Here is a 16,095-nt window from a genome sequence, read left to right as displayed (position 1 = left end):
CCTCATTCTCTGAGAAAATGAGATGTTGCTTACCTATGCTTAAAATTATAATTAATCCACTTCTAAATATTCCTTGATATGTTAAGTTTTACTGGCTGAACTCAGGAATTATTAGATTCAGATAAACTTTCATATAAACCTATGGCTGTCAGATGTATCATTTACTTGCTAACTGAAATTCGGAACAGATAGATTTGGATAACATGGTATCCCTTAATGAATGAACATAACGCTTTCTTATTCTCCTAACTCACTGACTAGATTTAGACAGTGAAAAATGCTTGATTTTTAACCTGAAGCTTTGTATCAAAATTAATGCTGTTGATCAACTCAAGTTAGTGTGTGTAATGTTTTTCCTGAAGTTGTTTGGTCTTTAAAGGACTTCTTAATTCTTGCAGTTATTTTGTCACATATTTCTTATATGAATTTTATTCTCGAAATTTTTATGCAGTCACACACCTGAGCAGTGCAAATTGTATGTGGTCATAAACACATGAGCTTTTGAAGATCTGTTGTGGTCTTGCTGCCATTTATCTATTGATTCAATCAAAGGTGAAATGGCTTCAATGATAATTCCAACAGTATATCTCTCTTGTTTTAGTTGTTATCTGATTCCACTATCCAACTTAGTACTGGAAGATGGGTTTCTACATATTTGTAATTATCCTTTTTGCAGAAATTGAATTTTTAATATATGATAATTTCTTAGTAAAATGTGAAAAATCTGTAGTATTAGATTATTCTTGTGAAGCAGGAGTAATCATCTGAAATCCGTTTGGACAGTTTCTGCACCTGGAAAGCACCTTTGAAGAAAAAGATTACGTATGTGAGAGAATGGTGGAATTTCTCATGGGAGCAGCCAAGAAGGAAGCATCAGATACTCTGTCCTTTCAACTTTTAGAGGCTCTTTTGTTCAGAGTTCAGCTGCACATATTTACTGGAAGATGCCAGAGTGCACTTGCAATTTTACAGGTAAGCATTTATTACAGCATTTAATGGCATTATGTAGAGAATTTTTTAAAGGTTTAAAACAGTAGAGCTAGCATTGCTTAATGATGAGGCTTTAGATTTGAATCTTTGCCACTTTTTAGTAAGTTGTGTGAATTTGGGCAAGTTTGTGACTGTTTCCTCCTTTGCTTATTTAGTAGGGATAAAAATCTTTAGAACACTCTTTAGAATATTTATGAGGTTTAAATGAAAATAATACTTGTTGAGTATCCACCAGAATAAACTTCAATATTCTAGGGATTCACATCATTAAGGGGATTAGTCCATAGTGAAAATCTTCTATATAGGTGTGGTGGGGTTTTTTGTTTGTCATTTTTATTCTGACTAGATTTTGAATTTTAAGACACTTTAAATATACAAATAAATTTAACCTTTTCATTAATTATGTCATAAACCTTAGTATAGTGAAAATTATGTTAATCTATTACCGATCTCTCTAAAGAGTTTTTTCATTAAAAAAATTGGTGACTATCAGAAGTTGGACTTAGCTAAGAATCATGCCAAAGAAATAAAACACTTCTAATCTTCTTTGCCTTTGCAGTTGAATCTTATTAGGAATATTTTTTAAAATATCTTCAGATTATTTTTCCATTTTACCTAGAATGCATTGAAATTGGCTAATGATGGAATAGTAGCTGAATACCTTAAAACAAGTGATCGATGTTTGGCATGGCTGGCCTACATACACCTTATTGAATTCAACATTCTCCCTTCAAAATTCTATGATCCATCTAATGCCAATCCTTCAAGAATTGTTAACATAGAACCATTTGTAATGCCGTGGCAAGCAGTTCAAGATGTAAAGACTAATCCTGACATGTTGTTAGCAGTATTTGAAGGTAAATATAAACATTTATAAATTATTTAGAACATCAGCTTATTGCTTATTATTCTTCATAATAAAGTGAAACAATTTATATATTACAAATTGTAGTTTTATGTATTTTTATAAAAGATTTATTTATGTCTGTTTTTGGTTGTGGTGGGTCTCTGTTGCTGCACGCAGGCTTTTCTCTACTTGCAGTGAGTGGGGGCTGCTCTTTCTTGAGGTGTGCGGGCTTCAGTAGTTGTGGCACATGGGCCTAGTTGCTCCTGCTGCGTGTGGCATCTTCCTGAACCAGGGATCAAACTGGTGTCCCTTGCATTGCAAGGCAGATTCTTAACCACTGGACCACCAGGGAAGCCCCTGTAGTTTTATTATATAAATGCTTTAAAGATTAAATCGGATAAGGTAAGCACGGTCATATGTGAAACCCAGGAACTGTACTACATTACATAGGTTTTCTGATTACGGCGAAGGGTTTCAGCTAAGCATGTAAATAATACAGCATGTTTACATAGGTTTAATGAGTTGATTGAGTCACAGAACCAGGTAAATTTTGTAAAGCAGTCTATCAATGTGAAATTTAAAAGATAATACCTTATTTTTTCAAGTAGTTAGTATTTTCTCCCTCAGTCAGTTGAGTTTGATTCCTCTCTGTGCTAACCAAGGTATCTGCTTTGAAATAATAAGATATAAAGCCTGTTTCCTTCTAATAAAAAGTATATCGCCTAGTCAGAAGATGAAATCTATACATACAACATCAATCAACATGTGAGAAGTATAACTGTCTTAGCATATAGTCTAAATGCTATGCCTAGAGAAGAGACTGGGATCTGTGATTTAGAGAATTACACGGTACAGGCCATAAACCTAAAGGGAAGAGGTTATTGCAGGTTGGCACGATCAAGTGTCTTCATAGAACACTTAGGACTTGGAGCTGCACTTTGAAGCTTGATTATGATGTGACTGACATAGTGACGCTCATTCTTGAAGCTGGGACTCTTTGTTTTATTTCTGTTTCTCAAGGGCCTCTGCAGCATACTGAGTGCTTAGTAAATGTTCATTGAATAAACTAGGGAAGAAAAAAGTAAAAGAAGGACATTCCTATTAGGGGAAGTAAGTAAACAAAAAGCAACAAATAGATAAGAATTGGTGCAATGTATTTAAAGAGAAATTAGAAGAAGGAAGTCCTTATCAAAATGAGCTGTGATGTTTAGTTGCTAAGTCGTGTCTGACTCTTTTGTAAATCCCATGGACTTCAGCCTGCCAGGGTCCCTCTGTCCATGGTATTTCCCAGGCAAGAATACTGGAGTGGCTTGCCATTTCCTTCTCCAATCAAAGGGAGACTTTTGTGATAAAGAATAGTAGCAATTAAAGTAGATAAGTGGAATGATACTAGGTTTTCAAGAACTTTGTGTGGTAGGTTTGATAGCAATAGAGAATCTTTAAGAAAGAAAGAATGTGCTGGAGAGAAATGATACCAAAGGTAGGAAAACCAACCAGAAGCCAATGGCCATAACTGAGGCATTAAAGAAAGTAACCTGGGAAAGAGTATTTATTGGAGATATCTAAGAGACAGATGAAATATCAGGGAAGAAGAGAAAAAATAGTCAAAGATGATTTCAGGGTTTTGAGACCAGGAAAAGGAAAGTACGCTAATAGAAAACTGGTGAATTGGAAAGACTGCTAGTTAGAGTGTGAATGATAATTGGTGTGACTGATAATTGGTCACCAAAGTAGAAATCCTTGTTGCTAGAAGGAATCTAGGAAGTGTACCTTAATTGGGCAGTTATGGAGAGAAATGGATTTGAAAGTTACCAACATAGAAATTATTGTATTATGTAGTATTTTGCAATTTTTAATGTGCTCCCACACTTAAGTTATTCAGTAGTTGAAGCTATGAGATACTTTCTTCAAGGAAATGGAGATTTAAAAATACAGCAGTAAGGGGTCAAAGAGAGAATTAAGTCACTGAATGAGACCAAGAAAAAATACAATCTCTTAGAAGCGGAAGCAAGCAGAAATTAAGAAGAAGAAGAACATTATCAAATGCTAATATAAAGATAGATTTATTGAGATAGGATACTTACAAGCTAACTTCAGAAGGGCTGTTTCAGAGTGGCTTTCACTTAGCAAATCTGAGAAGTTTAGTTTAGCAAATCTGCTAAGTTTAACTTAGCAAATCTGAGAAGTCATGTCACTATTGGGCAAGAAGGAAATGGAGACAGTGGTGCAGAGTGAAGCAATGGAGGACTATTCTCTAAGGAGCAGATCAAGTAAAGGACTCTTCATAAAGGGAAAAGTGTTCTGAAAGAGTAAAGAAGAATTGTATGAATCTTAATTATGCTGAATTGGTTCATAGTGCTTTTCAGGTCTACTGTATCCTTCTATTTGCCTTTATATTCATTCTATTAATTTTTGAGAGTTTGATATTGAAACTCCTACTAAAAATCTTAATTACTTAAAAAATTGTAGTATATAGAACTATATGTAACTCTGTTCTGTATTTTCCAATTGTCCTGCAAATGTATTACCATACTTTCATAAATTAAAAAAAAAAAAAGTTTAAAAAAAAAAAAGATAGGGAAAGTGTTACCTATGACAGGAAACTGGAAAAAAAAATCAAGTTTGGGGGCTATGTTTAAATGACTGTAGATTAGCAGAGCAAGGCCTTTTGAAGCAGATGAGAGAAAGGTGAAAAGATAATTCATTCTTTAATTTTCTTGATATAATTTTTCAGGAATCTAGTGTAAAGGCAAAGATATATATTTAGATGCAAGAGCTAATAATGGATGTTTTATTCTTAACAGGAAAGTGAGGATAAGAGATCAGTTTTAGGAGTTTGGAGATAATTTGAAATATCTCCTTTAGGTGAAAGCCAGGAGCTTAATAAAGGTGAATAAGATATGGTCAAACAAAAGAAGAAAAATTCATTTAGTATTTGATTCATGTTTTTGTGATGTTTTTGGGTAGATGCGGTGAAAGCTTGCACAGATGAGAGCCTTACTGTTGAGGAAAGAGTAGAGACCTGTGTCCCACTTTACACAAACATGATTGTTCTGCACCAGCTTCTTGAGAGGTAAAACTTAATTGACAAGCAGTTAACCTCATATTAAAAACCAATTTTTCATGTGTTAAGATGTGTATTTTTCTTGTGAAGGTATGAGGCCGCAGTGGAGCTTTGTAAATGTTTATTGGAATCGTGTCCCATGAACTGCCAGTTGTTGGAATCCCTTGCTGCTTTATATTTGAAAATGAATCAGCTTGACAAAGCCAGGGCAGTGTGGCTTACTGCATTTGAAAAAAATCCTCAGAATGCAGAGGTTTTTTATCATACATGCAAATTCTTCATCTTACAGGTAAAAAAAAAAAGAAAAGAAATTCTTCGTTTTTCATATTTCTTAAATATGATGTTTTTGTTTCACATTCATTTGTCCTTTAAGATGTTTCAGGCATCAGGTTCTCCAGGATGTTTTACTGATTGTCTGCCCTTTGCAAACTGTGTTAGGTATTCCTTCTCTTTCTTACAAAATACCCCATCCATAGTTCAGCCATTGTATCACATTGTAAATTTGCTTATGGCTGCTTTATATACTATACTAAGAACTCCTAGAGGGAAGGGAGCTCCCCCACTCCTCAGCTAGCACAGAGCCAAACATGTAATAGAGCTTAATGGCTAATTGGTGAAATTGGTGAATGAATTTGCTTGTGGTATATTGGATGTTAAGCTGTTTATTGGTTAGTTCAGTCTGGAGATCAAAATACAAAACTCATCTCTACCTCCACCTACTCAAAAAACCTAATCTACTCATTATTTTGGGAGTGATGTTGATGGTGGGCCTTTTCCTCCCTTGAAAGATTTTAATTAATTAATTAGCCTAATGTATATCTCTCCTCCCTCTTTTAAAAATAGAATCGAGGAGATAATCTTCTTCCATTTTTGCGGAAGTTTATTGCATCCTTCTTTAAACCTGGGTTTGAGAAGTATAGTAACTTGGATCTGTTTCGGTAAGTTTGTAGAAGACTGAGAAATGGTGTAGCTTAGTGAAAAGACTACCAGTTTTTGGTGGATTGATTATATTTTAGACTTGATTTTTTTTTTTTTAAGATACTTGAATACTCTCTTATAGATCTGTTATAAGAGCAATAAAATTTAGTAAAAATGGACACAAAATGTAAAATGCTTTATACTCTGTATTATGAGCACTTATAAAGGAAGTTTTATATTAACATTATGGTGATCCATTCTGCTTTTAATTATTGTCATTGTTAACTTTAGCACTTAATACTATATCAACAAACTATCCTGAGATAATCTCAGTGATTTATGGAAAAATAAATTTCAAATTGTTGGATTGGTGACTTAAAGTGAATCTAAATAATATGCCTTTTTGAAAAAACAATTCTGAAGAGGACTGCTTCAACTTCTAAAAGGTTGTTGAGTTAGAGCCTTCAGCGAATTTTCTTTTCAACTATCACTCAGTAGCTTACCGAGAATTCTGTATTTACTGCCTTTATGTGTTTCCCTGTGAGTTCTTGTTCTAACAATAAGAGACCATAGCACATCATAAGGAGTGGGTTTTTTGGAGGCTTTTAAAAAGTTCTCTTTTATTCTTCCTCCTCATCTCTCAGTAGGGATCAGCAGACTTTTTTACTTAAGGGCCAGATAGTAAATATTTTAGACTTGCAAGCCATATGGCCTGTCACTACTAGTCAACCTTGCTTTTATAACAGGAAAGCAGCCATGGACAGTATATAAATGAATGGGCATGGCTATGTTCCAATAAAAGTTTATTTATGAAAATAGATGTAGTTTGCTGATCCTAAGTAAAATAGCATTGAAAGGAAAATATTTATCATGATACAACTTTATTATTTTATGTTAGAAAGAGCTGAGAGAAGGAAGGTCTAAGCTGAATATCTTCTAAAAAGTATTCTTATAGAAAATACTGAGCAAAGGTAAAGTCTTGGATTTATATGTGCAAGTCTAATGCTTGCATGCAGTTTTCTTTTCTTAGGTACCCCCTCCCTGCATCCTACCCCTCAGTATCGTAATGTTATATAAAAACATATTTTCAAAAATAACCCACATTTTGTTAAGTCAGTGGTTTATCTGCCGTAGGTTTTGAAATTTGATAAAAAAAAGTTTGGGGTCACTATTCTTTACCAGACTTGAGTCTTTTCTTCTGTCCTCTGATGGTTGCCAGTTTATTGACATCGTGATTTTATTTATTATTTTTTTCCATTTATTTTTATTAGTTGGAGGCTAATTACTTTACAATATTGTAGTGGTTTTTGTCATACATTGACATGAATCAGCCATGAATTTACATGTATTCCCCATCCCGATCCCCCCCTCCCGCCTCCCTCCCTACCCGATCCCTCTGGGTCTTCCCAGTGCACCAGCCCTGAGCACTTGTCTCATGCATCCATCCTGGGCTGGTGATCTGTTTCACCCTATATAATATACATGTTTCGATGCTGTTCTCTCAAAACATACCACCCTCGCCTTCTCCCACAGAGTCCAAAAGTCTGTGCTGTACATCTGTGTCTCTTTTTCTGTTTTGCATATAGGGTTATCATTACCATCTTTCTAAATTCCATATATATGCGTTAGTATACTGTGTTGGTGTTTATCTTTCTGGCTTACTTCACTCTGTATAATGGCTCCAGTTTCATCCATCTCATTAGAACTGATTCAAATGCATTCTTTTTAATGGCTGAGTAATATTCCATGGTGTATATGTACCACAGCTTCCTTATCCATTCGTCTGCTGATGGGCATCGAGGTTGCTTCCATGTCCTGGCTATTATAAACAGTGCTGCGATGAACATGGGGTGCACGTGTCTCTTTCAGATCTGGTTTCCGACATCGTGATTTTAGTACTCTTCCTAAAGGTCTTTCTGCATTGCTGTACCTAGATTAACACTTACAGTTAATTACAAAAGAATAATTTGAAATGCAGGTTAAAGAGAAAAATTAAACTTTTATGAGAAATTTAGAGATTGTTCTGCTTCCCCATGCTGACTTTCTCCTTATTTAAATTAGATTGCTTTAACATCTCAGAGCACAGATTTAATTCAAGGCTGAACAAGACTTTTTAAAACTTGACAATTCTGATTTTCCTTTTGTCACAAAGGTAATTATTTTAGCTTTGAAGAAAATGCTGCCAGTTTGTGCCATGGTCAAAAATGTTGAGATCTTCTTGATGTCAGCTTAATAAAGCAGAAATTTATTCTGGGTCAATAAAAATTTGAAAGTGGGCTACCTCCAGAAAATCTTCTCATTGTTTACTAAGTCATTTTGCTTAATTAATTTGTTACTGTGAATAATTCACAGTTCACCAAGAATTATGAGGAAAAAATATCCTGTGCTTAGTTTATATAGACAGTTTGAAGTCCTTCTTTACAGAGTGCATTTCTGTTAACTGAGGAAATCTTTTTTGAGTCCAATATTAAGAGAATGGCAGTAAGTTAGAGAGTATTCAGCATTGCCATACTTACTAGTATTGATAAAACAAATTTTTTTGGCCACACCACTCGGTATGTGGGAACTTAGTCCCCAGACCAGGGATTGAACCCATGCACTCTGTGTTGGAAGCTCAGAGCCTTAACCACTGGACCACCAGGGTAGTCCCTGATACAAATATTTTTAATTTATAAAAGAGCCAAAGCTTATTAATAGTTGCCAGTGCTCTTAATAGGTTCAAGATATTTTTATTTCATGAGTAGAAACTGTAAAGTACTTAGAACTGTAATATTAGAATTGGAGTCTCATTTCTCTTTCTGTGTTTAACATTTAGTATAAATTTTATACTGTAAAATTTTGCATGTTAAATTTAGTATAAAAACAGAGCTAGAAGGATAATATTCTTGTGTTTCAAATCAATTTGAAGATGAGTAGATAACCATAAAAATTAACTTGGGGGTTTCATTCACCTTACTGAAGTTAGTAGGGATAATCTCACAGAGATGAGAGTGAAGTTATCGTCTCTTCCTTAAACCTCAGTTTTTAATTGAGGAAAGCTGATACTCTTAGAAGTTAAGTGATTAGCTCATGGTGATACAGCTAGTTATGGCCAAGCTGGGATGATAATTTCTAGGTTTACCATTTTTTCCCTATCTTATGGCTCCCCACTCAATCTTCCCCACCCCAAACCCCATACAGCCTCTCTAATACATTAAAACGTAGTCCCTTGAAATAATTTTTTAAATCCAGTTGATTGTCCTTGTTGAAATCAGTGTATTTCCTTTAAAAACATTGTTCCTGAAGATGCTGGTAGTGTTATACACACAGATTCAAATATATTGGGGAAACCTGAATTAGCAAAGTCAAAAAGATAGTTTTTAGTATCCTTTAGTATTGTGGCTTTTTAAGAGCAAACTTTATTTTGCAGTATTTCTCAAGTCTTATTTGATCATAGACCTCTTTTTGACAAGTGCCTTATGGGCCAGTATGTTATAGAATACACTTGGATATGTCTAAAATTAAGTATAGTGGTATTTGTATGTATGTTATGTGAGGGGGAAGCAGTTTTCAGATATCAAGTTTTGTAACTCGAATTTTTTCTTTACAAAAATGTACAGATTTTGTGGGAAAATTGTAGATACTTGGTAGTCTCATTTGTTCTCTGTTTTTAATTAGATTTCATTAGATGATTATGGTGGTTTGTTTAATTTGAACTAAAATTTTTTTAAATTTGTTTTAGAAGAGTAAATGGTGGTGGTGGTTTAGTCCCTGAGTCATGTTCAACTCTTAGGACCCCATGGACTGTAGCCCACCAGACTCCTCTGTCCATGGGATTTCCCAGGCAAGAGTACTGGACCGGGTTGCCATTTCCTTCTCCAGAGAGGTTCTTCCTGACCCAGGGATTGAACGTGGGTCTCCTGCATTGCAGGAAGATTCTTTACCGACTGAGCTACCAGGGAATCCCATTTAAGTAGGTAGAAGATAATAAATATATGATGCTAGAGATGTGACCAAAATGATACAGTATACACCCGAAAATAAAGTCTCATTATGTTATAAAAATACTTCAAGGAAATTTTAGTTGAAACTGAGGACTTTTTAAAAAGTATTAATAATCCATATGTACATAGGCATAATTTTAAAGAGTATGATTTTTTCCCTTCAGGTATCTCCTGAATATCCCAGGACCACTTGACATTCCAGCCTGTTTATGTAAAGGAAATTTTGATGATGAAATGTTTAACCACCAAGTTCCTTATTTGTGGCTGATATACTGGTGAGACATCTACTCTGGAGAGAAATGATGCACACGAGGCTTGCACTTGTTATTTACTACTGAATTACACGATATTAAAATTAACCTGTTGTTAAGATCATTGAAGCAGAATTGAAGGGATGCTAAGGTTTATTCATTATTAAAGAAGATCAAAAGAAGGATTCCATTGTAATAATATCTGTAGTGTTTATACTTTGTCATTCCTTTATCTAATTGAATTGAGCTGTAGACATACAATGTTTTCCTTCATTTTTTAAACAGCCTTTGTCATCCTCTTCAATCAAGTATTAAAGAGACAGTGGAGGCATATGAGGCAGCATTAGGGGTGGCCATGAGATCTGATATAGTGCAGAAGATTTGGATGGAGTAAGTTTAGTTCCTCTTAATAAGAATGGGGTTTGAAATAAGGGAAATTGGTTGGGTTTCTTGTTAGAGAATTACTGGCTTAATTATTCTAAATTATAATATTTTTCTTTTGTCAGTTATCTTGTCTTTGCCAATAATAGAGCTGCTGGATCCAGAAACAAAGTCCAAGAATTCAAATTTTTTACTGATTTAGTGAATAGATGTTTGGTTACAGTCCCTGCCCGATACCCCATTCCTTTTAGCAGTGCTGACTACTGGTCCAACTATGAATTTCATAATAGGGTAAGAGCTTAAAACTTTTTTTCTTTAGATACTTGTACAAAAGACGGGTACTTAAATGATAGCAAAACTGCTGTTTAATATCAGGAGAGCTTTTCTTAGGACCACTTTGCTAGCATTTACTCTTATTCTTGACCTTGTTTTCTATTTATCTCTTCAAAGTCTCAAAACAGACCTTTAAAGTTCAGTTAAGATAAATGTGCCATATTAATTATGTTCTACTTAAGCAAATTTAACATTGAAGCACAAGTGAAGCGATATTAAGGTTTAATACATATTAAAAAAGAGAGATCAAAAGAAGTAATTGTAATAATATCAGTAATAGTTTTCTTGAGTAATTGGAAATTTTACTGAATGAAAAACTCCGTAACTTTAAAATTAATAATAATGTCCTTACATGTTGTAGCTGCCCTTTTTATCAGTATTTTGTCAAGCAAATATAGGCATACATGGGACATAAGAAAGCTGAAATCAGATGACATTTGGAATTTTAAAAACAGAATCTGAATATTGGTATATTTATAAGGTCATCATCTTATAGGCAGTGAAGCAAAGTGTTCTTTTAAAATTGTTTTATTTTCAGAGACCCCCATCATTCAGTGCAGTGTAAGCTAAAAGCCCAGTGTAGACTAAAACATCTCTGTGTTTTATTTATTTTTTTGGTGGGTTGGTTTTGTTGCTAATCAGGATAACCAATTACTATGCTTTGTACTTCTATGCCATTCTTTATCCCAGGATCTCAAACCACTTTATGGACATTAAGTCATTTATACACAGGCGTTCCATGAGCAAGATGTGGCAGGTATTATTAGCCATATGACTTGCCCAGATATACACAGCAAGTAAAGGTAGACTCAGGAATAAAAACTTGGACTCCTGGCTTCTTGTCAGTGTTCTCAGTCCATGGCTGTCATCACTGGATCATGTTTCCTAATTCATACTTGGAAAGTCACTAATATAATTAATGATAGGAACTATAACTCACAGCATCATACGTTATTGTAATTTATACATTCATGTCTTAAAGACCATTTTAGTTTTCTCATAAAAACAGATAGGTAATTGGATTTCACATTTTGTTGCATTCCTTTCCCCCCTCAACCTTTACAGGTTATTTTCTTTTATTTGAGCTGTGTTCCAAAGACCCAGCATTCCAAAACCTTGGAACGGTTTTGCTCAATTATGCCAACTAATTCTGGACTTGCACTGAGGTAAGGAAAAATAAAATTCTCAGTTCAGTTGTATTGGCTCTTCATATAAAATGATTCTTGAAAACTTACTAAGAATAGTCGGTTCTTTCACCATTTCCTCATTCCACTTTAATTTCAGAGCTGCTAAGCAATGTGTAGTTTTTCACGTAAAAGTGATTGTAAAAATCTGGTCACTTCAGAGAGCTGCAGATTATAAGGGGACAAGAGTGAAAGAGAAAAGCAGCCATCCATATATATTTTAGTTACTATAACTTCATTTAGGTCAGTCATTCTTAAATATTAGCTGCATCAGAATCTCCTGGGATACTCATTTAAAATGCAGTTTCCTGAGTTAGAGCTCTCTAATGACGTTGGAGAAACACTCATCCAGGGATTTCATACATTCAGTTAGATTTTTTTTAGAGCATTTGTTTGTAGTTTTTCTGCTCTCATAGAATAAAATCCATTTTAACCGTGAACAGTTGATTTAAAAAGGTACCCTGCATACTACTGCTCTGGCTTCTACTTGTGCCATCATTTCCACTGCATCAGTTGTGTCTTATGCTTCTAAGCTTGTTTTACGGATTATAAGGTGCCTAAGGACTTCTCAGGTGGCTCAGTGGTAAAGAATCCGTCTGCCGATGCAGGAGACACAGGAGAAGCGGGTTCTATCCGTGGGTTGGGAAGATCCCCTGGAGGAGGAAATGGCAACTCACTCCAGTATTCTTGCCTGGAAAATCCCATGGACAGAGGAGCCTGGCAGGCTACAGTCCATGGGGTCACAAAGAGTTGGGCACGACTTAGCGACTGAACACGCACTCACACAAGGTGCCTAAAGTAGTTATCAAATATTCCTTTATGTTTACATTCCACTTAGCATGTATGTGGAAAAATGATGTAAGAGATTGAAAAAAATTCAAAAGCCTAAGACTATGACAAAAATAACAAAATAACACTGCAGTGTTTTGTAATAAAAATTCTCAGCGTGCTAATCTACCAAAGTTAATTACAGAAATTTGTATTATAAATCATCACTTTTGGTAAAACATGTGAAATAGAAAATGTAGTGGTAGTTGACTAGTTTCTGTAATGGTGGGTATTTTGGAACATAAGTAGTTTAATTGTTGGTTTTGTTGGTGAAGCTCCACTTTTGATCATTCTTATTTCCTTATTGTCATTCCTGTCCTATTTTTTTCAAAATAGAGAACTTAATAATTAGTCAATGTACTTATTACATTTTAGCTCAAGGAAATTAAGTATACTCTGTTTAGTAAAGAAAGAAAAATACCAAAAAATCTTATTAATATATCAATTTATTATTTTAGAAGACTTGGGGCTTAAAGGAGGGGCATGTAGAGTGTTAATTTGGAAAGGTGCTTTGGTATCCTGTAGGAATATGTATTAGTTTGTTGAAGATGGTATGGACCTTGACTGGACCTTTTGCTAGTTTGCATGTTTCTTTCCCAGGGTAATTTTAATAAGAGGCTTTCTACAAATACTTGCTGAATAGCCTTAATGGACTTTAATGGATCAAAAATTATAACTAATCAAACATTCTGCTCATAGAGCACATTTGAGGTTCCTCATACTTGGAATGCTTTTGTTCATTTCCCTGAATGTACTTTACAGGCTCCTTCAACATGAATGGGAAGAAAGCAATGTTCAGATTCTGAAGCTTCAAGCCAAGATGTTTACATATAATATCCCAACATGCCTGGCCACCTGGAAAATGTAATGCAGCAATCTTGTACATGTTCTTATAGCAATTGCTTTTATTTATAAGGTTTGCTCCAGACAGGTAAATCTGAAATGACATCTGTTTCTCCACCCAGAGAGATCTCTAATTTAGATTAATTTTCCTTGAAGGAGACATGTGGATAACAATACTGTTATCAAACAAATCTGTTAAACACATTTTAAGAGTGTCTCTTTTGAAATGCAGGGTTTTCCCCCTGTTATAATTGGATGTCTTCTTTCTTTTATAGGTGTTAGTGCTAAGTATTTTTTTTTTACTAGCAATCATTAGTATTTTTCATGAACCTTAATTTATGTTCAGAACACTGGTCTGCTTTATTATTGTAAAGTTGATAAAAATTGTTGAATTTTTCTTTTCACTATAGGTTACCCTCCTTGGAAGTTTAGCCTGTTACTTTCAGGAAGTTTTGTTCTCAGATTCCCACAGTCAGTATTCTGCGAGTGGTAGTATATTTCATTTTGTTCAAAGATATATAAATTTTTTTTTCCCTTTTCTATATTCCTTTTTTTTTCCTTAGAGCCATTGCTGCTGAGATTGTTCTAAAGGGACAAAGAGAGGTAAGCCATGATTATCAGATGGGTTGCTTTTTTTTTTTTAAGTAGTTATTCTGCCCTTTTTGTTGATGTCTCAATTTAAAAGGATTAAAGTATAGAGGTTAACATCCTAAGAACTCCACATGTTTGGAAACTCCAAAACCCAATATAACCATTTTGTCTTGAATGTTATTATATTATGAAGTACCATTCAGATGGTTAGGATTATAAAGGGGCTTTTCACCACATTTCCTGATGCAATTGTATATATATCTATCTTATAGGTCCACCGTTTATATCAGAGAGCCTTACAGAAGTTACCTCTTTGTGCATCACTGTGGAAAGATGTAATGCTTTTTATCTTTTATTTCATCTTGAAGTTTTCCTATAAATTTTCTGCATGTGCCATATCCATTGATGTGGTAATGCTCAAAATCTAGCTAAGTCTTACTTCTATGCTTCCCTGTCTTTTACAGCAACTCTTGTTTGAAGCATCAGAAGGAGGTAAAACTGATAACCTGAGAAAACTAGTTTCCAAGTGCCAAGAGATTGGAGTCAGCCTAAATGAGCTCTTAAATTTAAACAGTTACAAAACAGAAAGCAAGAATCACTGAACACTGGGTGCAGTCAGTTCTAAGTCCTTATAATAATTGCCAAAATTATTTGAATGATCCTTCAAGATTAGGCTGATCCCTGGCTAAGGTCTGTGTAAGGCAGACAAGCATTACTGATCATATCAAGTCCCCTACAATATCCTATCCTCAAAACCGGAAGCAATGAACATGACCCTCTTCGGTTGGATAAATGAACTTCCTGTTTGGCCTGCTTCTAGGCTCTGCCAGATTCTCATAACATCATGTACGTAAGTATAGTTCCTCAAAGTGACTGACATTTATTTTCATTTTGCTTTGTTTTTGTTTTTATTTTTTACTTTCCCCCTTCCTTTATGTTGTGCTATTCCTGGTTCACTTGACACTCTCTGATGCCTGAGAGGTTCTTGTTTGGGATTTAATTTCCAGGGCTGTGTTTACAGTAAAAAGCCGGCAGTCCCTTTTAGTTTTTCCTCTTTAAACCTTTTGAGATTCTTCATTTCAGGATTTAAAACTTAAGCAGTCCATCTTAAGGAAAGTGTAACTGCCATGGCCACAAGTCTGCTAGTTGCACTTGAATGCTCTAACAGGGTTGTTTATTGCCCTTTCTACGTTCTGGACTCCTTGCCGAGACTGTTTAACTTGAAGATTAAAGAAACTATTGCAAATGCCAGTGCATCAGAACCTAAGAGTGGTCAAATATTATGTGCAATTTTTTTGTAAAGAAATTTTAATTTATAATAAAGTTTAACAGTTTAAAGAACAGTTAATATTCGAACTGCTTTGTATGGCAATACTACTTTGTAGTATTAAAATTGTTTATAAAATATTTTTAATATAAGTTAACTTTTTGAAAAATGTTGCTGTCTTTATTCACTTTGCACATTCTGGTGGGAAAGGGTTGAAGTAGGAGATACGGATATTCACTTTCTTATCCTGAACATGCTTTCCCATAAAAACATTCCATTGTCTTTTCAAATTCATGAGAAGGGTGGGTCCTTTTCTGTTTTGAAGACAGTGAACATACGGACTTGTACTACTGTTAAATTCCTTTTTGTTAAGCCCATAGTATTTAGAAAGTTTTCCCAGCTATAGTGTGAATGACTTACTTAATGACTGCTATCTTATCTTGAATATCAATATGACTCCATACAAAGGAGACTTTTTGTTTTGTTATCAGTCTATAGTGGATTGTTTGCACTTGATGAAAAATGGTTAATGACACACACACACTGCCACAAATGTGGTCTTAACAGCTACAAGTACAATCTAATTATTGAAGGCAGAGCAGCAGCCCCATGAAA

General features: G+C 34.6%; 1 protein-coding gene across 2 annotated transcripts in view; it reads left to right on the top strand.

The window, feature by feature from the left end:
* Positions 1 to 15,556, top strand: part of ZFC3H1 (zinc finger C3H1-type containing) — a 50,749-nt gene extending 35,193 nt beyond the window's left edge. For both annotated transcript variants that reach the window (XM_061124516.1, XM_061124506.1), the window contains exons 23-35: positions 784 to 972; positions 1,610 to 1,847; positions 4,805 to 4,910; positions 4,992 to 5,190; positions 5,745 to 5,839; positions 9,967 to 10,077; positions 10,339 to 10,443; positions 10,560 to 10,725; positions 11,833 to 11,933; positions 13,542 to 13,643; positions 14,186 to 14,225; positions 14,486 to 14,548; positions 14,678 to 15,556. In XM_061124516.1, coding sequence (XP_060980499.1) covers positions 784 to 972; positions 1,610 to 1,847; positions 4,805 to 4,910; positions 4,992 to 5,190; positions 5,745 to 5,839; positions 9,967 to 10,077; positions 10,339 to 10,443; positions 10,560 to 10,725; positions 11,833 to 11,933; positions 13,542 to 13,643; positions 14,186 to 14,225; positions 14,486 to 14,548; positions 14,678 to 14,815 — 1,653 coding nt within the window. In that variant the 3' untranslated portion in view covers positions 14,816 to 15,556. The remainder of the gene's footprint in view (positions 1 to 783; positions 973 to 1,609; positions 1,848 to 4,804; positions 4,911 to 4,991; positions 5,191 to 5,744; positions 5,840 to 9,966; positions 10,078 to 10,338; positions 10,444 to 10,559; positions 10,726 to 11,832; positions 11,934 to 13,541; positions 13,644 to 14,185; positions 14,226 to 14,485; positions 14,549 to 14,677) is intronic.
* The last annotated feature ends 539 nt before the right edge of the window (positions 15,557 to 16,095 follow it).

The sequence above is a fragment of the Dama dama genome, chromosome 3 (genome assembly GCF_033118175.1).
Source record: "Dama dama isolate Ldn47 chromosome 3, ASM3311817v1, whole genome shotgun sequence".
Lineage (NCBI taxonomy): Eukaryota > Metazoa > Chordata > Mammalia > Artiodactyla > Cervidae > Dama > Dama dama.
The sequence above is the reverse complement of the archived record's forward strand: the minus strand, read 5'-3'. Positions and strand labels throughout refer to the sequence as shown.